General features: G+C 37.0%; 1 protein-coding gene across 9 annotated transcripts in view; it reads left to right on the top strand.

Annotated features, from left to right (window-relative positions):
• LOC113519451 (plasma membrane calcium-transporting ATPase 2) overlaps nucleotides 1-23,582 on the top strand; it is a 218,968-nt gene extending 195,386 nt beyond the window's left edge. For 4 of the 9 annotated variants that reach the window (XM_052897055.1, XM_052897057.1, XM_052897054.1 and 1 more), the window contains 10 exons: nucleotides 654-755; nucleotides 1,267-1,446; nucleotides 1,827-2,021; nucleotides 2,331-2,537; nucleotides 3,404-3,602; nucleotides 3,891-4,102; nucleotides 5,115-5,266; nucleotides 5,834-5,960; nucleotides 18,858-18,926; nucleotides 21,203-23,582. In XM_052897055.1, the coding sequence (XP_052753015.1) occupies nucleotides 654-755; nucleotides 1,267-1,446; nucleotides 1,827-2,021; nucleotides 2,331-2,537; nucleotides 3,404-3,602; nucleotides 3,891-4,102; nucleotides 5,115-5,266; nucleotides 5,834-5,960; nucleotides 18,858-18,926; nucleotides 21,203-21,421 (1,662 nt within the window). In that variant the 3' untranslated portion in view covers nucleotides 21,422-23,582. The other 5 variants (XM_052897061.1, XM_052897059.1, XM_052897062.1 and 2 more) reach the window with 4 other exon arrangements.
• Nucleotides 23,583-25,013: the final 1,431 nt, after the last annotated feature.

Here is a 25,013-nt window from a genome sequence, read left to right as displayed (position 1 = left end):
CTGCTGCTGATTTTCACCACCGTACAACCCGCCACAAACTAAAGTTTCATCCCAATCATCTGGACGAGTGGCGGTCTTCCACCGTGCGTTTTTCAAGGCACTTTCTTCCACGCACAACCATTCTTTGGAATCAACTTCCAGCAGCAGTATTTCCGAACCGATACGACAACATAACCTTCAAGAAAAGAGTATATTCCTTTTTAAAAGGCCGGCAGCACACCTGCAATGCCGCTGGTGTTGTGGGTGATCATGGGCGGCGGTAGTCACTTACCATCAGGTGAGCCGCATGCTCGTTTGCCCCCTGTGTTGTAAAAAAAAAAAAAAAAAAAGTCTATTATGATAAAACTTAATGAAATACTTTTCTAAGTTCCATTGGAGTTATCATAGAAACAGTATAAATGAAATTGGTAAAGAATAGAAACAACTAATAAATAAACAAAAAAAATGTATTACTTTTTGGATATCAGCAGACTGTCTTATGGTAGGGTCAATTATTCATTTGTTTACATGTTTACAGATAGACAAATATATATTTATTACAATAATACCAATAATTGTCTACTTAAATCACCGGGTTTTAAAAGACGAATTTCAAGATGATGATAAGACCCTATGTCACTTTACTTCATTATTAACTGTTTAACTATACACAGGTGCACATAGACCAGGAGCCGAACTGGGACGACGAGGACAACATAGTGAACAACCTGACCTGCCTCTGCGTAGTCGGTATCGAGGATCCAGTCAGGCCCGAGGTATGGATATGCTTATTTGTAATTAATATTGGTTATAATAGAAATCTAATCATTATTTTAATTGCCTTATGAGCAATATACAGATACGAATATATATATTTTTACATGTAAATATTTTTAACATATGTATTTTTTTATCTTAATAATAATAGTGTATACTATTAAGGCTATACTTTCACCATTTCTGAATAAATAATGCTCTTTTTTTAATCAGAAGGTTTACTCCCGTTGGCCTTGAATTTTTTTTTTTTATTTATTACTTATTAGCAGTATTAGTTATCACTCAATAGTAAATATTTTTAGGTAATTTTTTAAGTAACTCTACGTATTTAATTTTCATAATCTATCTTGATACAGATTTGCTAAATATCTTTGCTTAGCGTTGTATATTAACGCCATCTAACGGTAACAATAGTAACTATTGTAGTACAATCATACTGAAAGGTATTGGCGAAAATTATTTTGATTTCTTAAATATACATAATTAGATTATGTATACGTGATTGTTAAGGTGCCGGAAGCCATCCGCAAGTGCCAAAAGGCGGGCATCACGGTGCGCATGGTGACTGGTGATAACGTGAACACGGCCCGCTCCATCGCCATCAAGTGCGGCATACTCAAACCGTCGGACGACTTCCTCATACTCGAAGGCAAAGAGTTCAACAGGCGGATTAGGGATAGCAACGGCGAGGTATCCTAGCTTTTTTATTATAAACTTATTGATCTGCCATACGTTTTTTATAAGTAACTTGCCATAATACAAAAGTTACCTCACAAATTGAAACAAAAAACATACATTTACAAAATTTTATTAAAATCGGTTGAGCTATTTCAGAGATTAGTGTGAAGGAACATCAAAACATGGAATTTTTATATATTATGTATGTACCTTATAGAGTAAACCAACTAAAATCTTTTGCACAAGTTAAAATACATTAATATAACCTAAAAATTGTTTTTTGCCAGTTAAACATAGTTTCAATTGGTCAAAATTCCCCCAGCTTTTTTTGTTGTCAAAAATACTTCGGATTTCTTATGACTTGACATAATTATATAATTATATCGTTGCAGGTCCAACAACATCTAATAGACAAAGTGTGGCCCAAGTTACGCGTACTGGCACGCTCCTCCCCAACCGACAAATACACGCTAGTTAAAGGAATGATCGAGTCGAAGGCGTTCGACACTCGCGAAGTAGTCGCCGTCACCGGCGACGGGACCAATGACGGGCCGGCGCTGAAGAAGGCTGACGTTGGATTCGCTATGGTGAGTCATCGTGATTGTCACAACTCTATTCTGTACTTACAACATGTTTGTCAATAATATTATAAAATGATTTGAGACATATTTTTATTAGCACTATTTGAGACCCCCCTCACCCCTCTCCTCTCCCCCTTTTCTCTCTCCTGTCTCCTCTCTGTCTCCCCTCTCTTTTTTCTCTCTTAACTCTCACCACTGCATCTCTCTCCTACCCTCCCCTCCTCTCTCTTCACTGAATACAAATAAATAAATAATAATAAAACATTATAGGTTCATTAAATATTTACATAACAAGCGGCCATCGACGTATTCCAGGGCATCGCTGGCACAGACGTAGCGAAGGAGGCGTCCGACATCATCCTGACCGACGACAATTTCTCGTCGATCGTGAAGGCGGTGATGTGGGGCCGCAACGTGTACGACTCGATCGCCAAGTTCCTCCAGTTCCAGCTGACCGTCAACGTGGTGGCCGTCATCGTGGCCTTCATCGGCGCCTGCGCGATACAGGACAGCCCGCTCAAGGTTCGCGCGCGCATGTCACCCGTGCACCACTCACTACCATACCATACCAACTCATCTAAAATTACAATTTGAATATAATTTGAATAATGGATAATTTAACGAAACTGTTGTGATATGAATCATCGAGCATTTGAAACAGTTTAAAATAATCTTACTGTAATATAAAAAAAAAAAAACTTATTTTAAAAGATAGAAAATGTGGCTTCAAAATCGACTCCCAACTCATATTATTGGCAGATTAGCTGACTCTTTTTAATGGTCTGTGCACACGAGGGATATTCTGTTTTCAGACAAAATTTCACTTTTTATATCTATACACACCTCGTCGGCATGGTCGGTTTTAAATCCGACAAAAGACGGTGTTGACAGTGCAGGAAAAATTAAAAAGGAAAAAAGCATTACCAAAAAATATAGAATTTTCCTTAAAACCTTGATTTATGGAAACTCAAAATTTGATAAAATCAATTTAACCTCAAAGAACATTTCTTTGATACTAATTTTGATTTTACCTGTTTCATATGTATCTATATTTTTTCCTTTTGCTGTGGGTGTCATAAAAGGCGATTAAAGGATATTAATAGTCAAGGGTTGGGCAGCAGCGTTCCACTTTAAACATCACCACAGGCTAATTGCGGTTGCCAATCCGCCTGCCAAGCGTGACAACTACTGACAAAACCCTCAATAAATAAATGTCTCTGTTCAGCAGTGAATAGTTAATGGCTGGTGATAATTATATAATGATGATGAATGGAGAATGACATCCCTGTTACTAATAATTCCATCCCGCCTATATCACCTATAAAAGAGTAATTGTTGCCTTCGACTCTGTTTGGAATTCAATTGTAAATATATTAATTCCCCACCAGGCGGTGCAAATGTTATGGGTGAACCTGATCATGGACACGCTAGCGTCGCTCGCGCTCGCCACCGAAATGCCCACGCCTGACCTGCTGCAACGAAAGCCGTACGGACGGACCAAGGCGCTCATCAGCCGCACCATGATGAAGAATATCCTCGGACAGGCCATATACCAGTTGTTCATAATATTCGCGCTGCTGTTTGTTGGTGAGTCACGTTACGCTATATAATTATACAAAATATTATATTACAATACATTTATTTAAAAGAATATCTAAATAATGGTGGAAACATTATTAAATCAGTTGCGTGATTTAGAAGACGTAAGCGAAAAAAGTGCCCATTACAGGCAGTGCCTTTGTTTTGGACTATTTAGAACTAAGCTGAATGGAACTGTAATGCATTTAAATTAGAAATCAGCAGACATACCGTTCTTTATAGAAAAACAATGATCCAAATGCCAGACAAAGCATGATAAACCGATTTGTATTCCAGGCGACATCCTGCTGAATATCCCATCGGGGCGCGGACAGCCGCTGGGCACCGAACCGACTCAGCACTTTACCATCATCTTCAACACGTTCGTGATGATGACTCTCTTTAACGAGATCAACGCGCGAAAGATTCACGGCCAAAGGAACGTGTTCCAAGGCCTCTTCACCAACCCTATATTCTACTCCATATGGATCGGAACGGCGTTATCGCAGGTATTAATTCATTCTAACGTGTAAGTGTCGCTCTCAGGTGTCGATAGTTATAAATCGCCGTTATTATATAAAATGGCCTGTCATGTGAACAGGTGATTTTACTGGTCATCTAAATTATTTCCAACTCGAAATAACGAATAAACTAACGGTTAACTTGGAGCGTAGTAACCGCTGGCTTTTTTTTTATTGGTAAAAATGGATGGAAAAGGGTGATAGATGAGAATGAAAACAGGCCAGTTAGCCCAACATAATGAATTCATCAGGAATTAACCATGAAAGTTTCCAGGGAGAACCGCGAAGAGGTCGACCTGGTTGGGTATATTGCTAGCAATAGGATTCTCAGTCTCCATTACTAACAATCCCTTTCCCCTCTACTCATAGATGGGATTGTCCATTCCATTTTCACTCAAAGAAAGAACTCTCCCTGACGACTATAGTGTTGTGTCTCTCCACTCTGTAATGTTACTATCATATCCCACTAGAGGTGGTAATATATAACAATATCTATATATTTTAATTAATAATATCCGGCTCGAAGGACCAAAATGTTGGGTTAAGCAGTGTTGCAGTGGTGGGAACTTCAAATAATAAAGTTCATAAATGTTAAATAAATGTTTGTAATGTTATGTTAATTATTAATGTTAATGATTGCACGTTACGGTGACGGACACGGCACTGTCGTTTTTGGGTCAAACGGATATAACTCGATGAGTTTGACGTCATTGTTTGGTGTCAATTATCTATACACCGAACATGTATATTGTCCCAATTATGGATATGTTAGATATTACCTAAAACAAGAAGTATAACCACAGAAACCGACGCCTACGAGAATAAAGAGAAGGACAGGTCGATCTCATTATGTACATTTTTGTATAGATCTTTAAATTCGAAGAAATTCGAGAATAAAAATATCTTCGTTTAAATCGAATCGAGATTGGAATCTCTAATTTCACTGCCCAAACCAGATTACCAGGACATCGTGATAATAGTGACTGCCGCCAATTTCCAGGTAATCATAATCCAATTCGGCGGCATGGCGTTCAGCACGGCCGGCCTCTCGATAGACCAGTGGCTGTGGTGCCTGTTCTTCGGCGCTGGCACCCTCGTCTGGGGACAACTCGTCACCACCGTGCCCACTAGGAAGATACCAAAGACTCTCACGTAAGTATCCACAGATTGATTTGAATGTCGTCAAATGCAGGTCTAGATCTTATACCTTTAGATGGAGTATCTCAATAGAAATGCTTTGTCGAAAACAAGCCAACTTCTTTATTCCTATTACGTGTTTTATGTAACTATCTCTTTTTAGTTTTCATTCCATTCATTGTAATTTATATTTGTTAATATAATTTGGAAACATTATTGCATTGGTTAATTATTACAATAATATCACTTTGAGAATCATACAATTATAATTTTACAATTTGGTCCTGCTGTCAAAACAGCTGTTTTGGACCAAATTGTAAAAACCAAATTGACCAAAAGTGACAATAAATATAATAAAATATTTGTTGTATCAGCCATTAACTGACCACTACTAAACATAGCCGCCCCTATGAGAGGGGTTTTGCCAGTAGTTGCCACGCTTGGCAGGCGGATTAGCAACCGCAGTTTGGCTTTTAGTGATGTTTTAAGTGGGATACTGCTGCTCTACTCCCACCATAAGCTTCTTTAGTTTCCCAAGGGAAATGCATATTTACGGTGTAAATATTTACGGTGTATGACCAGATGGGGCCGCGGTCAGCCAGACCCTGAGACGATCCAGCCGGGGCCGGATTACGACGCTGACCTGGACAAGAAGCCCCGCGCGGGCCAGATCCTCTGGATCCGGGGGCTCACCAGGCTGCAGACGCAGGTACATACGCCCATCCACTCGCCCCACAGCCCCTACCACATCCCAGATCCTGAACCGCCCGGTGCGAAGTACTAGCAATACAGCCTAGTTCGATCTTCTTTAGTAATTTAATCGAGTGACAAATAATTTAGCAAACATTATACTAAATTTTTTTTATTGTTGAGATTATTTGACAACTAAATCACTCGTTACTCTACTAAATTACTAAATAAGTCCGAAGGCCTGTTGGCGAATACTAGCACCGTTAGTTCGCCATTCGCAATCCGCTCGGCGCTCGTACCAAGTGGAAGTGACGTCAAGGGACGGGATAATTACTTATAATAAAAATAATTCTAGTGTAGTTTCTATTTTTTAAATATAGCTCAAAGTACCTGTAACAGGCAGCTTTATCTGCATGAATTAAAGTATAAAATACTATGTGCGTATCTAAAATATGATCTCAAAAACTTTAAAATTTAAAAATAAAGATACCATAAATTTATTTTTACAATTTTATAATATTAATAGAATATAAGACTGATTTTTTAAATAATGTTTTTTTTTTTATATGGCAATTATCTCGTCTATCTATGTCTCCTTGGGAACCCTATCTATGGCATTGAGTTTTTTTATTATAGTTATAAAGAATTCTTGCTTAATATTCTATAATAAATATTATACTCGTTTTAATATTTAATATAGAATTTATATGGGAAGTGTAAGTTTAGGGGGATATAAATGTTGGGAATTTGTCAATGTATCTGAAGGGTGTCCATTATTTATGATTGAAACACGTCCCACAGAGTTCAAATGTGAATCTTAAAATATTAAACAAAATATTTTTAGAAATCAGATTTGAATATCGAAAACTGTAAATAATTATCAAAATAGAAACTATTTATGTGTTTTATATTCACGTGAAATAAAATATATTAAAAAAAAAAATAATAATAAAATAAATTTTAATGGAAATGTTATTTACGGTTTTTAAACTGACGGCCATCTGCAATTTATTCTGAAATTCTATTGATAATAGTTTATAAATTTTATAATTCAATATGGAATCGTTATAATTCGAAACAGTAGGCCGTCAGTTGTTTCATATCATAGACAGCGTCATGGATATTGGCGCTGATACAAAAAATAATCAGTACCAATAAACCATGGTGAAATACTATGATATATTTATATAATATTTTCTAAGAGTGGTCATATTGTTACTGTATAAGCTGAATTTAAAATTAAAATATAAACTTAATTATATATTAAATTTAAACAAACTATCTCATACAGTAACAATATTAATTTAAAAATTTAAATATGGAATTTAAAATTCAAATATGGAATAATATGTTAAAAAAAAAATAGGAGTGGCAGAAACATGTTCGTGCTTAATACGAAAGAGGGATAAGTTTTTAGTTTACAGCTAATATATAAAAATATATACAGCAAAGTCAACAGGTCAACACTGCGGATACCTTGGGCATCCTAACGCTAAGTTCGATATATTGTCCATTTATATATACTTTTACTATTTTGCATACAAAACGAATAATACCACCATTTTCAATTATACTATGCATCCATATATAGAATTATATCGCCATAGAACAATAGAGATTACGCTGATTCATTTTATTACACATCTTTTTGATTTGTTGGTACAGTAAGCCGGATATATCACTCGATTTTAAATAAAAAAAAAAATATTACACTAATATAATTTCGATAAGAATCAAACTTTCGATATAACTACGTTTTCATACTTTTAGTTTTTTTTTTCTTTTTTATTTTTTATTTTTTTTTTCAATCTCGAACCTTTGTTCTTTTTTACGTCTCGTATTTTCATTTCGTTCTCCTATACTTCTGTTCTCGTTCAGTTTATTTTATACCTACACAGAGAAACACTTTACAAAGTAATAATAGTAGAGACGCTATATTATTTTTGGCCCATACTTAACGTAGATTAAATATTGTTCGGTCACTAATTTTAACGTCAGAGTAAAGCACCTATGTGTAGCTTAATTAGTACATAAAACAAAATTGGCAACCGAGCAACGCTATACTTACTAGATTTTAATTTCGAGATACTTTCATTGATTTCTCTAGTGCCTGGTTTCATGACGCCATCTCTCTACGTGTTTGTAGGGCCGTCACTAGAAACGGCACCGCTTCGACGTAGCAAGCAATTTGTCATTTAAATTTCGACTTTTAATTGTGTGTAGCAGAATATATTTTACTCTTGTCTTGTTATGACAAGATAAATTATCCGGCAAATTTGCCACTACTATTGAAAGGGAAAATGTATCGTGCTACACATAATTTAAAGTCGAAATTTAAATAACGGGTTGTTTACTGCATGTAAGCAATGCTGTTACGAGTGACGTCCCCACGACTAAACTTCATCTGTCTCTTATTTCAATCTCGCTTTACTTGCTCGTGTTCCTATATATATATTTGTTTCCACCTAAAGTTTCGTTGTCATGAAACCGGTACAGCTCCGTTAGTATAACACTAATTAGTACATCGCGTGTTACTGCCGTGCATGATCAGCAGTACCGTATACAGTCTGACGCTTCCCGGTTTTGTTTATTTTACTTTTACTTCATAAAACCTGAGTTGACTGTACCGCCCCCACCCTTACCCTATTGGCATGCTCTTTATGTAGGCTGTGACGATGTTACTTATCCCTCAAAACCTTCAAACAGTTACTATGACTTCTCCTAATATTGTATGATATATCACTATACATGAACTACATCGCGGTATGAATATGACTATCTCTTTTTCTATCTCTCTTTTATTTACTCTGAGTCATACTGACTGTTTGATTTTTTTTTTCACTACTTTGTTTTATTTTGTTTTATTTTTTATTTTTATTTTTGTCTGTTTAACGTTTTATTTTGAGGAATAGTGTTTTATTTTTGCTTGTAAAACGCCAACCCGTTACATCCTCGCTACTATCCAAGCAACCCAGCTCTGAGTGTGGTGCCGACGACGCGGCCCGCCCGCACACGTTCGACTAACATACCGTTACCGATACGTAAGCAGTAACATGTTCGTTTTCTAATTTATCCACTGTTATATATTGTTTTTGGATTTGATTTAATTATTTTACCGTATTGTGTTCAGTTACTGCTGTTAAGGGAACGTTAATTTGAGTGTGGAGTGGATTTTTCTTGAGAGAAATAAACAATATAAGTACACACGTAGCGAGAGCATGCCGAGTGTGCTCGCATTACTAACAGATGTACCGTAATCGTTCGGACCTCTACCCTTTGCCCGTTGTGTTACTGTCGATGTTTTGTGTTACCTTTATATATTTTTTCTGTTTGTTTTATATTTTATTTTCGTTTTTGTTCTGTGAATGTTTGTTGCCCCCTTAGAGCCGTGCTATGTCGGGGTGTCATTGTCATTCAGGTGAAATGGGTGAAAGCGTCAAACTGGCCAGCGAAGGGTGTTCAAGTAGTGTGCCTATGCCTTGCAGTTGATAATTGCCTTCATTGTGTTATTTTGCGTACGTTTGTTAGGCTTGATGTAGTATCCATAATATATAATGTATATAGTGGTATTCAATAGGTGATGCTGCTATATCGGTAAGTATATATATAGAACAAGTAACGTAATCCAAATATTTCCTTTATTAAAATTGAAATAATAAATGATTATTTTGTTTAGCTTTCTAACATATGTTTGATTGTACATTTATGGAAATATTGTAATTAATTACTAAATTTAATTATACACATAATTAGTTTAATATAAATTATATATTAAATATATATAAATATAATTAAATTCATTAAAATTATATATATAAAACATAATATTTAACTAAAGATGAATTATACACTTTATATTTCCATAATTGTACAATGTCAGAAGAATACTAAAAAAATATCGTGGACTGTTCCTCCTTGGCTCCTAAATTTTATGTGTTTTAATAAAAAAATAACATGGCATGGTAGTTATTAGACTAAGTACCTATTGTTAATGTCACATGTATATGTAACTTCGGTGAAATGCGAGCCACCACCATAGAGGCATAAATTAATATGGAATTTGAATAAGTCTAAATAAAAAAAAATTATAAATAAAAGTTATGCATTCTTTTTTTTAATTAAATAGAAGAGAATAAAATTGAAAGCCATTATACTGTGGCATATAAAATTAGGTGTTACGGTGAGGATGGTAGTGCACCCTGGACCCCAACCCAAGCATTTGTAGGAAGACATCTCCCTGCGTTGTGTAGGCTTAGTGTAGTCGACAGTCGATCTTCAGGGTAGTTAAGGCCTCGATCGAATCCTATTCTGTTTATTTCCATTATATTTGAGTTGTTTTCTTTCATTCGGTTGGCACTCTTCCGAGTCATATTCGTATCACGTGACACCGGCCGCTCAAGTGCCGCATACACGCATCAGAATGACACGATACACATTTATTTCCTTTTTTTTTTTTCAAAAAGGGTCTGTTTTTCCGTGTTGGCCTGCTTGTGGCTAGGACAGATATGGGACAAACTTTTTGATATTCTAATAATGATATTGACACAAAAAACACAATAACATGAACGTAAAACTGTAAGTATTTTCTATGTATATATTTATTTCAAGTTTTCCTTTAGTTTATGTGCAGTCGATGTGAATGAATGATCTTTAGTATTAAAAATAATATATAAGACTGCACTCATAGATAAATTTTATTACAATTTCTGTCATTTTTTTAATTAAAACAATAAGTGCATATTGATTAATAAATTTGAATTGAGACGAGTCTTTTTGTGAATAAATGGAAATCTACAAAAAAAATAAGATTTGTAGTTGCAATCTTTTTTTATATAATTTAAATATTTGTAACTTTGTTTCAATATAAATCCATATTATTTTTAATATTTTTATTCATTTATTGCTTAAATACTTTTACAAACAAAAATAATTACAGCTTTTTTATATTTGAACATGCATATAGAAGTAATAGAATGTATTTTATCAGTTTAGTTTTTGAACTTTAATAAAAGTTTATTCTAAAACGATTATCGTATTTAAATATTGCTTTCCATTATATATGAATAAAAAAAAACAATTTAAAACAATATAAATTTTGTAATATTTTATAAATTATACATATTATATAATTTACACAATTATACAATATAATATAATATGTATAATATTATACATATATTAATTTAACTCAACTAAATGTTAAATATCAAAAATTCCTAAAAAATAAAAACTAATTTAATTTATTTTCATTTGCAACTAACCTGAAAATCGTTTAAAAATAATAATACATATTTATTAAAATCATCAGGTTTATAGAAATCTTACATACACAATATTAATACAAGTGGTGTATATGACAAATGTCGATTATATACAGTGGATTACACAGAGCACACACCGTCCCATATCTGGCCACCGTGCAGTTGTAAAGCTAGGGCGTATCCGCGTAGGACGGTGTCGAATGGGGCGTCGAGCCGCGCGTTGAGAGATGTTGTTGGCAGCAACGGCCCGTGCTCGAGACCGAGGTGTAGTGGCGGCCGCGGCGGCTGGCGGCGCGCTGCGTGCGACGGACGCTGACGGTACCCGCACCCCTAGCCCCCGACCCCCGCCCCACACCCGTCCGAGCCCGCCCTAGCATAGCGTAGAGCCCCGGGCACGTTCCGCGAGTGGCGAGCGCGACGACACTATCTATTCTAAATTCAAATATTCTTATTTAAATTTTAAAATTGGAATATCACTTTATTTTTTATACACTGGCCTATATTTTATAGGAAGTGGTGATGCAGTTTCTACAATGTAATAAAGTTTATACGTTTTATATATTAAATAGTATTTTAATCTTTGGTTATTTAAATTTTGAAAAATATATAAAATAGAATTGTTTTTCTGCATCAAGTAAATAATGACCAAAGTAATTTGATATTATTTGTCTTTATTATAATCACTATACAGTAACGTTAATTTTGTCATATATTTCTAGAAGAAATTTGAATTCCATTGCGGGATACGCAATTAAAACAAGTGTCGTTCACTCGCCGCGAGCACCTATAGTTCTGTTTGAGCGTTTGTTTGCATCCCACGTCTTTCGTTTGTACATCGCCCTGTCCGAGCATATTCCGTCTTGTCTGTTCATCTGTCTCCATGGCACCGTCTCGTCGACCCGAGCACCTGTCTCCGGCCCGACCGAGCATCGATGTCGTCACCCTGTCGTCCCCCCGCTTTGTCCCGTTAGCCTCTAGGTTTGCCGCGTAGTACACGTTAGCAGTCCCGCTAGCACCTAGTACTTAGCTCTGGCATGGCCACCCACGCACCGGTCATCCATCGGTCATCACTCGGTAGCGTAGAGTCAATCGCACAGGTCTCGATAGCTGCATGTTTAGCCCCACGATCGTCGATGTCCCGAACTCTGAATACAGACAGTATCGGTCATAAAGAACATCCACACCACACTCTCTGTCGAGCTATCGGTGGCGAGTAAGTAGCGCGGGCCGGGTCGCGCGGCGGTGCGGGTGCGAGGAGTGGAGGAGGCGGAGGAGGCGGCTGAGCGCGCAGGGTTGTTGTTGCAGCTGCGCGTGGTGCGCGCGTTCAAGTCGACGCTGGAGGACCTGGAGGAGCGGCTGTCGGCGCACTCGGCGGCCGGGCTGCGCTCGCGGCTGCGCGCGCCGCCCGCCGACATCGCGTACATCGACGCGGACGACGTGCCCGCCGCCGCCCGCACCGAGACCACCATATTCTAACGCGCCACCGGCCACACACACACCGACACCCGCACCCGACGAACCGTTGTTTTTCTTTAGTTCTGTTTATTTGCGCCGGCGCGCGGGTCGACCTCCCGCGGCGACCCGCGCGCCATCTCGCTCCGCGTTCGCATCGGCTCCCGCTCGGTTCTCGGCCGCTCGGACGATTTACGATTCTTAATTTAGTGTAAGATTTTATTATTGTTGAAAATATTTAGCGCTAGGTAGTCGATAGCAATAAACTAATAGAGGACATTAGAGGCCCGACGTTAGACTCCTAAACCGAATTGTGCCTGTTACGCGCCCCCGTTCGGCGGCGCGCCTGAACGTTTTCAATTCATGTTTGTACTCTGTTGATGTTTCACGTTATCGTTCCGACGTCGCGTCCACGCCGACGAGCGTGCGACGTCACCTTCGGGACCCCTCGTCGTATACACACGTGTACGTAGATGGTACGAATCTATCTGCCAGTAAATGAAACACTGCTATTTTAGAGACGATCGTGTTTGTACATAAGCTAGAGATTCTTGACGTCTTATTATTATGTATATCGGAGCAGTGATATTTTGTATAGGTAGCTATTTAATGATGAAACAGATGAGGCAAACTCCTTTTTCAATATTGTAACTTTTTAAAAATTAGACTTGAAATTTTACTGATCTTTTAAAATTTTCAATCTCACTAGCTTTTTGTGTAAGTAGTTTGTTACGGAATATATTTACTTATTGTAAAGTTTTTCGATACTCGGAAGTCAGTGTGTTTTTTTTCATAGTAAATTTTGGGACCACTTTTAACCCGTTTCTAAACTTAATAACTGAGATACAATTAGATCTAAAACAGTTATGTACTGAACTATAATATTTTTATCGAATTATCTGTCTAATAACGTGTTAATCTATCTATAAATTGTATGCAGATGCCTAAAGTTTAGTATGAATGGGACACCTCACGCTTAGTAAGCAAACGAGAGCTCTAAAAATGTATTATCTGAATTACTTTGGTTTTGCCAATGTTACGAGAACTATTTATATTGATAAATAAATTTTCAAGCAAATTCCATAGCATTTTCTTTCGCCACTCGTATAGTTATGGTGGGGGCCGCCCAGTTTTAGAAAAATCGCTCTATTTCAGATGTTGACGGTAAGTTTAGGTCTGACTCGCATAGGGAGTAACGTTTGTAAGTATTTGTAAGCGACCGGCGAGGCCAACCATAGTAGGTACACCATAACGAGTGATTAATTAGTCATTAGTCATTGTGTAGAGCATGGGATTCATGTCAATGCACGACTACTGCGCAGTGACTCGCTCTTCGGTACATACTCTCTTTGACACAATCAAATATTATTGTTAAATAAAAATAAACAGGAAACGCTACAAGAGTTGTATTTAATAAATCAGTATACATTTATGACCACCTCTAAAGGTGAGAGCTCTGGGCGCCATTTTGTATGCTCGAGTGCACAACAAAATGGCGCCTCATTAGTCGTATAAGTATTGAGTATATATTGAAGATAATGTGTATTATTGGTACGAAAGCCAATTTTTTAATCTTTTTTTTTTTATTATGCTTGGCATTTATAGAGTGTTCGTGCTTATGTTTACAGTGTTTTGCATGTATACAGATGTCTGTGAGTATGCACAATTTGTATATTTTTTTCATTTTAAAATTGTTTTTAATAGATGTTTGGTACAAAGATTCTGATAATGTTTAGCGTTAAAGTGTTCATTTTATATGTAATCAGTTTCTCGCATAAAAGTTTTATATCCGAATTTTATTTTAGATTTTTAAATATAATAAGTATAGTTTCTTTTTTTTATATATTATACATATAATATAAACTTACCAAACTTCTAACATGATAGTGTTTAAGCTGAATAATTATATAAAAAAATATTACATATAGACGTTGAAAAAAATTGAAGGTATCTGTATAATCTCCACTACACCAAAGTAGTCTAATAAGAAATCATATATCACTTTAAACTGAATAAAAGCGGCTTTTACATTTTATTTTCGCTTAGTTTTATATCATTAACTCGGTTGTGTATGTACTTATTTACTAAGTTGATTTAATAATTTATTTTGAGTTTTATGTAACGAGTCTTATTTATTGTTAAAAAAAAAATAATTTTTAACCGGCTCTAAACTACCAATATAAATCATAAAAACTCTTGAAATAAAATTATTTATTTCAAAAACATTGATATTTCATTTGTACCTCAATCGAATGACACAATACTCGAGTGGACAACAGTAACAAAGCATACAGCGCGCGGTGTAGCTCACATACCGGATCCTATAGGTACTTACCTGCGTAGTTTACTAGCTTCTCACACGGTAATTCCTATTTATCTTTTTTTTTTATATAGTATTTGCTATTGGATGCCCTCGTTTCCCCGACCCAGCTAGTGTGAATGCCCCCTATCCTAGTTCAAGTTAGGCACCTGTTTACTAACGAAACTGCTTTCTAAATTATCCTTTATTTTATAGATTTTTTCTACAGCTACAACTTCACTTCTTAGTAGTTTTTGAGATTCTAAAGCCAAATTTCATATTTGTTCACATGTGCCCGAATTATATTATATTTATATACATATATATTAATATTTATATTTGGTTTTGGAGTGCCAAATATCCCTGTCCCCACGTTTTGTTTAGAATTGGCAATAAAGCAGTTTGGTTACGGCTGTGGAGTGTAGTAGAGACGGACGCGCCCGAGCCGGGACTGACACGGCCGTCATGTTATTTTGCAGCAAAAGGCGGACATATTGGCCGGCCGCAGGATATTTGTCAATAATTATTTGGCGGAGCACCGGAGGATCAGCGTGCAATCCGGCGGGAGCTCGCTGCCCGCGCTCAGCCCCACATCGCATCAAAGCGATGAATAAAATGTCCCCAATATATATATAACCAAACCATTCAAAACAATACAAAAAAAAAACAAAGCCGGAGACGCAATACTCCGCGAACGATCTAAAACAACGACGCTCTGCAGGTTTCTATACTGTTAACAGTCCAAACGTAACAAAATTATTACTGCCAATAAAACAAATATAATATAAAATTATATAAATTATATTCTAAATAATTCATGGAATTCTTATTATTAAATTAAACAAAACCTTTCTAAAACTTCTTAAAATGTAAATGCGGTAGATATCGTGAGGTTATAATGTGTACTAAAATATTTAGATTTAAGAGAAATATTAGTGAAATTGCAAAATATATTTGAATAGATTTGTATGTAATTATTATGGTGCACCATTGTTTCGGTCGGATATCTTAGATTTTTAGTAGTGTCATCTGTTTCATTGCCAATATAAAATTAAAATTGAAAAAAAAAATCGGAACACACACTTTCTGATGTATTTATTTTTTACTAAAGATATTGTCAAATAAAAATTACTTTCTGTAAATACATACTTATATATACTTTCATCCTTTTGTAATTAATATTATTATAATATTTATATTTGTTATAAAACTAAAGTATAAAGTACATAATATGAAAAAAAAACGTGCCATTTTTTATATAAATAGAAAAAAAAATAACATATTCACAATTTGTGCTACTCAAGTGCTTTTATAAACGTTTTTAAACTAGGATGATATTTAAATTTGCTTGTTATCGGTTTATTTGTTTTATTTGTATTTTGAAAGAATGCCATTTTTTTTAGATGTGTGTCGATACCGTGAACTGATCATGTTTAAGTGTTATTTAGATATATATATATATATATGTTTTTATAGCGGCTCGAAGCTCGTTGTGTAACTCCTTTATAATTGTGTACCGTAGTGTGTGCAGTGGATCCTTGTATGTCTACAAACACTACCGACACACGACCTGCTAATTCTTAATTTAACTTTGTTTTTGTTGATTTCTTTTATAGTTTACAGATTTTAGCAAAATGTAGTGCAAATAGCAAAATTGAATGCATAGTGCTGGTGGTTAGCACTAGGTTTTAAATAGATGCTGCCGAATGCATGGAGATAAGAGACGGTTGAATCAACAAAGAAAGCAATAAGCAAGATACCTTAGCTACTTATTTCAAGTGTCGTGGTAATGGTACGTGTACATAGAGTATAAATATTGAACGTATAGTACAGTAGTCCGAAACTGAACGGTACACCGTTACCACGATACGCCACTGTGACCTTCTTTATACACTATACACAATTCTCTATAACTCTCTGGTCTTCCATACTTTCCTATTCTTATTTCTTTATCATTCTTTTTTTCTTTTCTTATCCAAGGTATCGGATGTCAAGCAAATTTAACTATCCGTCGATATGTACCTACGGTGGGATATTAGTATATCATATAACGTTTATATGTTAAGTATAATAGCTAAAGTATAATTATTGCTGTGTATTAATTAATACTTAAATGAAAAACTCGTCTAAAGCACTTCGTGTAGTGTTTAAATCGTTGCCTGCTACATGAATGTTAAGATTTAAATATAATATACATAAAATATTATATTAAAATATAAATGATTAATCGTGTCTTGGTGTACCTTAAAACCAAAATTAGATGTAAAATTATTTTTCATTGAAAGATAACTAAATACGCTTATAGTGAGTACTCACACGCCGAATAGTGGATTCTAATATCACTAATATCATAGTGAAGCATGATCTCCTGCTATACCTACCTACCTAAACTGGTACTGTCTGTTAAATGATTATTTCTAACGCTTCTTGTCTCTTAAAATTTAGTAATAAAGTATCTATATTCCAAAGTAACTTTCATTTCACCCAACTGTGCCACGTTGCGGAGCGCTGCATATTAAGGTAACTGGCCATCATGGGAACTGATGTTGTATCGATGTTGGTCCAAATGTTTGTTGTTGGCGGCCCGTGGCCCCCATGGGCCCGTGTATGTCGTACGGTCTAGATCGATGTTAGACTCGCTTAGCGCTTACACGCTACTGTACTGTAGATATGTAGCATCACCAAACTAGATGAAACAAAGTGACGTCACTGCATACACTCCGTGCATCATCTCAGAATATTCGAGTAGCTCCTCGAACTCGTGTGTATGCGTTGACTACGTTCCTATATATATATATATGGATTGGACTGTTCGTAGCTTCTTAGTGATCTGCCATGAAACATGTAAATAGTCCCACACATTTAGGGTTCTGTTAGAAACGTTAAAATAGATATGTAGGTAACTCAGTTGTTTATTTGCAAAATCACAATGTCCATTTATATGCTTTTGTATATAGTTGTTATTATGTAGCTTATTAGTGATTTAGCGACTGACCAAGATTTATATCATCGTATAGATATCTGGTATGTGAGCGACGACGTCGAAACTATGTGTGCTTCACTATCACTAGATCATAATAGTTGGCATGAAGATAACATGAACACGACACATACACACACACACATACACGAGTGCCGTTCATTAAGTACTCACACACATACACAGCAGCACAAAAACAACTGTTTCTTTTTTAATGATTATTACATAAATACATTGATCTGGATGTACCACGCTTCACGGAGCTCGCAACGACCAATGTTGGATAAAACCATATAAATGTTCGATGTCCATGTATCAATGTTTAAATATTATGTTAAGTTCTTTATGTTCTTATTGTTTATATGAGTTGACGTTTCCAAACGAAGTAACGGAGCCCTGGATGGAAAATGTATAAAATAAAGAATAGTTTTAAGTGCACAACCCATGAATGTGCTTCTTAAGGTAATAAATAGGACGAACCCTGCGTTATATATTATTTTGTTTTACTCTGTATTTATATTTATATATATATCTTCTTCCTATAATATATTCATCGCTTCGCGAGGCGCACTGCTTCGTCAGTCCCTGATTTCTATACTTTCTGATATACACATTGTTGGTGATAATACTTCCACTGCTTATCGAACGCCCTTCTAAATTGTGTTTTAATCATTTTTATATGTATCATGAATTATTTCATTATATATATTATATTTATACAAAATAATATATAATTATATATTATACAATTTATATTTAGAATCGCGTTCGATATCAAGCACCGCAAATATCTATGTACAATATCTATTCCTATACAGCCGGGCGGCTGCCCGCAGTCCTAATTTCTCTCTTCGTGTCGTGACTCTTTACTTCATGTTCTCGTTTTTATTTTCTTTTCCATGAATACCCCATTGCACACGGAAGGTCATAGGTGGCGAGTTACAAGAACGCTTGATACCGGTCCCCTACAGCAAGACATCAACCGATCAAGCTGTAAGATTTGATACAATATGTGAAGGAAGCCTGTTTCGTTTCACTCACGTCTCTTGTTAACTATTTTTATGTTGGTTTTTTGTTTTGTTTTTATGTTCAACTGTTAATACTGTACTCTGTCTATCTACCTACAACTGTATCCATTCTGTCTACTATTGTCCCATTATGTCTCGTCTTGTCTACGCTGACCTTATTACTTTCAAAACTTGTCATATATTTTTAATAATTTTTACATATTTTAATATTATATATATATGTTTATAAATGTTGCTTCCAAATTTTTTACATAATTTGAAATTAATAGGTCAGTGTGAAGCTGCATGTTCCAATTTTATCATATTGCATGTATCCTGACGCATGCGCTGTGTTATTCATACAAACTGTAATTTGTAAATATAATCTTATATATTCTTCATAAATCTTTATATTATATATTTATAGCTTTTAATCGACTTCAAAAATTTCTCAATCTTTCTACACGTCAATTTTATTACTTTCATTATATAAATAACTGCATATCTATAAATATTGCATTAATTAATGTATTCTTTCAATTGAAGTCGATTCTTTTTATATTACCTTAAAAATAACTGCTTATGTAAATGTTTGTACATAATCGCCGTATTTCATATTGAATATCTTGTATTCCCACTAAATTAAGTGATAAATATTATAATTTTTTTCTTACTAATTCAACGCTGTGATGAGTATGTAATTGCTGAAACATTATCACGGATGAACAAATCAATGTTAGTTTTACGACGCGGCTCCCAGACTGGACGCGAGAGAATAGCTTTACAGTATTATTTTATGTTCGCCCCATACATCATAGCATTGTAGTAGTGTTTATTTTTTTGCATCACATTCTGCACTAAATCGATCGATCCTGGGTTCGACGCTCTACGAGCAGGGGTTCGTAAGGGACGCTTCTAATTCATAAGAATCTCCGCATAAAATTTATCGCTTTTATCATTAAAATTTTATATATTCTAGGCTAGTGACAGTCGCTTAGTCTTAGGTCATGGGAAGGTTTTGGTCTAGAGGGTCCGTAAGCTTGTACGTTGCTTCAGAAATGTTCGGATATATAGGACATGGAGAGCGCTCGATGTTGCTTAGTATATCATGTGCATAGTTTGTGTATAGGGCAACAATACAGCTTCGCGTACAAGTAGCCAGACCACTAGGTAAACATCCGAATACAGTCACAGAGTAAGTCAGGGAGTACGTTGCATGACACGGCCCGGGCCCGTACACCGACGGCACCGCTCCGGCGACGACATGTCTGTATTCAGAGGTGCAATACTGAGGAAGCAAGTGTGGTTTACCTATCACCGAGTTCACTGCATGGCATGAGGGCCGGAGGCCGCCGGCCGATCTGTGACTGGGATTTTGAATTACCTACCGCTTTCTCGCCTCTTTTTTATGGCTCGGTGTGCTTCCATTTATGTTCATTTGACAATATTATATTATTATATGGACCCGTCGCTCGCTCCCTGCGGCCCGGTACGTTCGCACTCCCTCGTAGTGTCACCGTCGCAGGGAAGCTGGCCATATGCATTTGTGCCGCTCTGATTAAAACTATTCTTTACTTATGAACCGAATCACCTTCGTGCCCTTGTCTTTTTATTACAATCTATTTACAATAAGTAGACGACTGACAATTACTATTTCTACGTTACCCTAGTATTTATAAAATGAAAATATTAATCAAATCTCTTGTAGTATTTCGTAGGACAGGACACATTTAAGAGTTATGTGCTTTCTTCTCCAATGTTAAGTTACCCAATTATGTATTTGAATTCGAGTTTACATTTGTGGATATCAGCCTCTGGGCACCGCTCACGAAGTCCCCGCACTGAGTGGCAACAAACTAACTCCCTCTCACCAACCGAGTCAGCTTGATGGTCGCACGTCGCGTCGTGAAAGGTGTCCATGCAGTCTCTCAGCCTGTCAGAGCGTCACCAATGGCATATTTACGCGGCAACAATTTTTCTGTGCCGAAATCTCGCAGCCAGCGTTTGCACGAAAAAAACAAAACATCTGAACCCAGTTATAGCAAAATCGGCGCTGGTTCGTAATAGGTCATCTAATTTATAGCGCAACTGACCCCCATATCTTATACATTTCCCCGTACTTAAAAAACTGTTTGAAACATGCTGCGACGATGGTTACTGGCGGCGAGATTTCGGCGCCGCAAAATTGCGACCGCGTAAACGCGGCTTGCAAAGCGAGTCGCTCGGTGTGGTGAACTAACCGCGGTGTGGTGGTGGTGGCAGATCCGCGTGGTGAACGCGTTCCGGCAGGGGCTGGACTCGCGCGGCTCGCTGGCGGACGCGGCGCTCGCGGAGGCGCTGCGCAAGCAGACGGCGCTGTCGAAGCGTTTCTCGCACTCGTCGAGTATCGACTACGCAGACGCGGCGCGCGACACGCTCGCGCCGCACGACATCGACGTGGAGCGGCTGTCGTCGCACAGCCACACCGAGACCGCGGTGTAACCGCCGCCGCCGCCGCCGCCGCCCCTGCGCCCCGCGCCCCGCGCCGCCCCGCCCGCCGCCGGCAGTGTCGCTTCTCTATAGATATAGGTATACAGTGCCCGCGCGCCGCAGCTCACCGATGCAATAATTTAGCGATAATATCAGTATTACGCAGGCGCGGCGCGGCGCCGACCGAGGCGCACGGACTTCTCCGACCGTTACGCTGCCATCGCTCTAATTATATTGTAATAATGCTAAAACGATTGTGTATAAAATCATATTTTTAAAGTAACGTGGATGATGAAGTTTCGTATTTGATTTTGAACATGTATGGTTGAGTTGAGGGTATGCCGTGCTCGAGCCCGCGTGGGGCGGCGTCGGCGCCCGGCGCCCGGCGTCCGCCGCACTCTGTACCTACTCACATCCACCAGTGTATTTGAGCATAAGTTATATTGTTAACTAGTGTGTTTAATTATTCGATTGTTTTGAAAATATTTTATTATTATACGCGCGCGTCGTATCGCGCGCGTCTGTTGAACAAATAAAAATATTGTCTAATTATTAATTTTAGATTTAAGCGCAAGGACGAGCGAATGGACGTGTGTTTTTTGAAAATAAAAGTTTTCGCATACCATCGTGTCATCTCTTACACGGAATGAAATGTTTTATATTGCTTTTGTCAAAGACATGTTGTGGGAGTGCCGCGGGGAGGGGGCGCGGCCGCGCGGCCACATCGACTCATCCTTTTGTATAAAGTTATTTCATTTGTAGCGCAGCATCATCGTTTGTACGTACGCCCGAGTGATATTAGCTGCGCAGCGCGCCCCCCCTGCCGCCAGCGCACACTATATATACTTGAACTAAATTATTGAAGTATTCGTTAAGGTGTTTGTTATAAATTTCAATAACTTTTTTTTTTGTTTTTACAACCTTTTTCCCCTAAATCTAAGTATACATTTAAGTCATATCTCGAAGCGTAGACGCATCAACTAAAGGTTTCTACACAAGAACCGTAAAGCAATATTCTTGTGTAAAAACTGACGTAGTCCACTTTAAACATCTTCAAAATGTTTAAAATAGAAATAAACATTAAATTGTATAGCTGAAGGTATTTATTTGTAATGCTAGTCTCATATGAAAACAAAATACTAATTATTCAATTATTATAATGTACTTATTGATTATTGATAAATACTTCAAGTTTATTAAACAAGATATAGTCTACGATGTAACGAATTGATTTTGGAATTTTTTCTCTACGAGCAATAGCGAGGCGCGCGTCGCTGCGGTCCCGCGTCCCGCGTCCCGTACCGCGTACTGGTTACCTGGTATACCGTATACCGCTAAGTACCGCGTAGCCGCTACTAGCCGCTAGTAGCAGCGTACTCGCCGTGCCAGTGCCCGTGCCAGTGCCCATGCCAGTGCCAGTGGCGGGCACGCGTAGCCCGCGGCGAGCGCGCGCCGCCGACACGCGACGTAGGATCACAGCAGTGGCATTTTCAACTTATAACGTAAGACATGTACTTAATCGACTTAGTGACGGGTTGACTCGAGAGTCTCACGAGAGCGGCCGACCGCTCGCCGCCCACTTGTTTTTAGTAATAAATAAATCAAAGCGATCTAGTGAATCGGCAATGTTCAATTTTGTATAGAACGTTTCATAGTAGCGGTATTGAGAAGTTGTTACGTTTTATTTGTGAGGTTCGTAGGCGCGTTCCGTTCCACGCAAGCCGCTGTGTACAGACAGACAGACGCACCAGTACGATAGAGCAAGGACGGACGAGTGGCGCGACAACTATTAAACAATCTTGTAAGTAATTAAGTATTAGCTTCAAATCAATAAAGCCTTTTTAAAAAATTAGTTAAAAATGAAAACTATTGAAACTTCACATGTTTAAATAAATAATAAATAGTTATGATTTCAGTGAATTAGAGAGTTCATGGTATCGTTTTGTGTATTCTGTATTTTTTGGTTGTAATTCGTTACCAGTACCCCAATGAAAGACATAAATTAGGAGTCTACTGTAATGTAGTGCCGGACGCGGCCGCCGGCTGCGAGCCGGACGTACCTAACAATAAATTGTTTTGACACGACAGTCTGCCACTAACCATTTTAGGTGATAAGTCCCATTGTTGTATTTTTCGTCTCACAATAAATGAAAATCTATTTTATTGTTTTTAATACTGTGGTTTTATTTATTCCTTCGCGAGTGTGTCGCCCGCCAATTTCGCTAAATAAACATTAAATACTTGTAATTAGTTCCATCCTTTTAATTGGGAAATTCTATAGTTATTTACACACGTATGTGCATAATAAAAATATTTTATAATAATCACAATGGAACTATGGTCAGGCAGGTGGCCGGTCGTAAAACTAAAAACCAAATCTTTTTGTAATATGAATAAAATCATATTACGCCGACCCCAAATGATTGGGATAAGGGTAGGAAGATGATGAAACACTATGGAACTAAATATAAGTATTTAAAAAAACATATAATCAGTATAATGAAATTGAAATAAAAAAAAAACTATATTAGATATCAAAAACCTGTGCAGGCGAGGTACAATACTTGGCGTTATTTTAATCAGTCATTATAAAATTATACGCGATCGACAGAGATATTTGTCGTACGCCGTTAAAATTGCCCGTCGTCTACACAGGTTTGCGTCGTTCATCTTGATTATGGGAATATATATCAACTAATTTTCCCCATAATAAATAACATACTATTATATAATATGTCAATTGGGAACGTCCATTATATACAATTCTTAAAAATTTGGACCTTACTCTCCGTCACTTGATAAGACGTGGTGCCTCACCTTTCTATTCTACCTTAGTGAGAATTTAAATGTATTTATTACATTGGTGACTTTTTTTTCCATTATCTCTTAAACACCAATCTTCTAATATTTTTATACCAATTAAAATTGACGACAGATTTTCATTGGCCATATAAATAAATGAGATTAGAAAAAATACCAGCCCCCCTCTCCCTCCTTAAGTTCACGTAATCAATAGATTCCCATTGCCCTTCAGGTCGAAATATTTTTTTTATACAACTTAGAATGGCAAACAAGCTGACGGCCCACCTGATGGAAAGTGGTAACCGTCGCCTATAGACATGAGCAGTACCATGGACATAACAGAGTATACTGTTTCGCCCATGATACCCCCCATGCGTTGCCATTCCTGAGGACTCAGATGTTATTCCTCTGTACCCTGTAAATTCACGCCATATCCCATCCTTCAAACCGAAACACAGCCACGCAAACAACTGCTTCACGGTTGAAACACGAATGGTAAATCAATACTGCTTCATACCAGAAATAGGCAAGCCAGTATTAGATACCAGATTAATTACATAATGCACTAACCCTTATACATAAATACTAGAACATGGTACAAACCTATTTTATCTGTTAGTGTTTTATCATTGCCTTTTAAATTGAGAATTTAACGCAAAAAGACAAATCACTTCAAAAGCTAAAATACGTTTAAGAGAGATGGACGTTTTTATGAATAAGGGGAACAGTATTAACCCATTATTAAGAGAGAAATAAAAGCACAGATATAATAAAAAAAAAGTTTTATATACATAATGAAATA

Source organism: Galleria mellonella, unplaced genomic scaffold (assembly GCF_026898425.1).
Source record: "Galleria mellonella isolate WM207_F2 unplaced genomic scaffold, CSIRO_AGI_GalMel_v1 utg352, whole genome shotgun sequence".
Taxonomy (NCBI): domain Eukaryota; kingdom Metazoa; phylum Arthropoda; class Insecta; order Lepidoptera; family Pyralidae; genus Galleria; species Galleria mellonella.
This window is presented reverse-complemented; position numbering and strand designations above follow the sequence as displayed.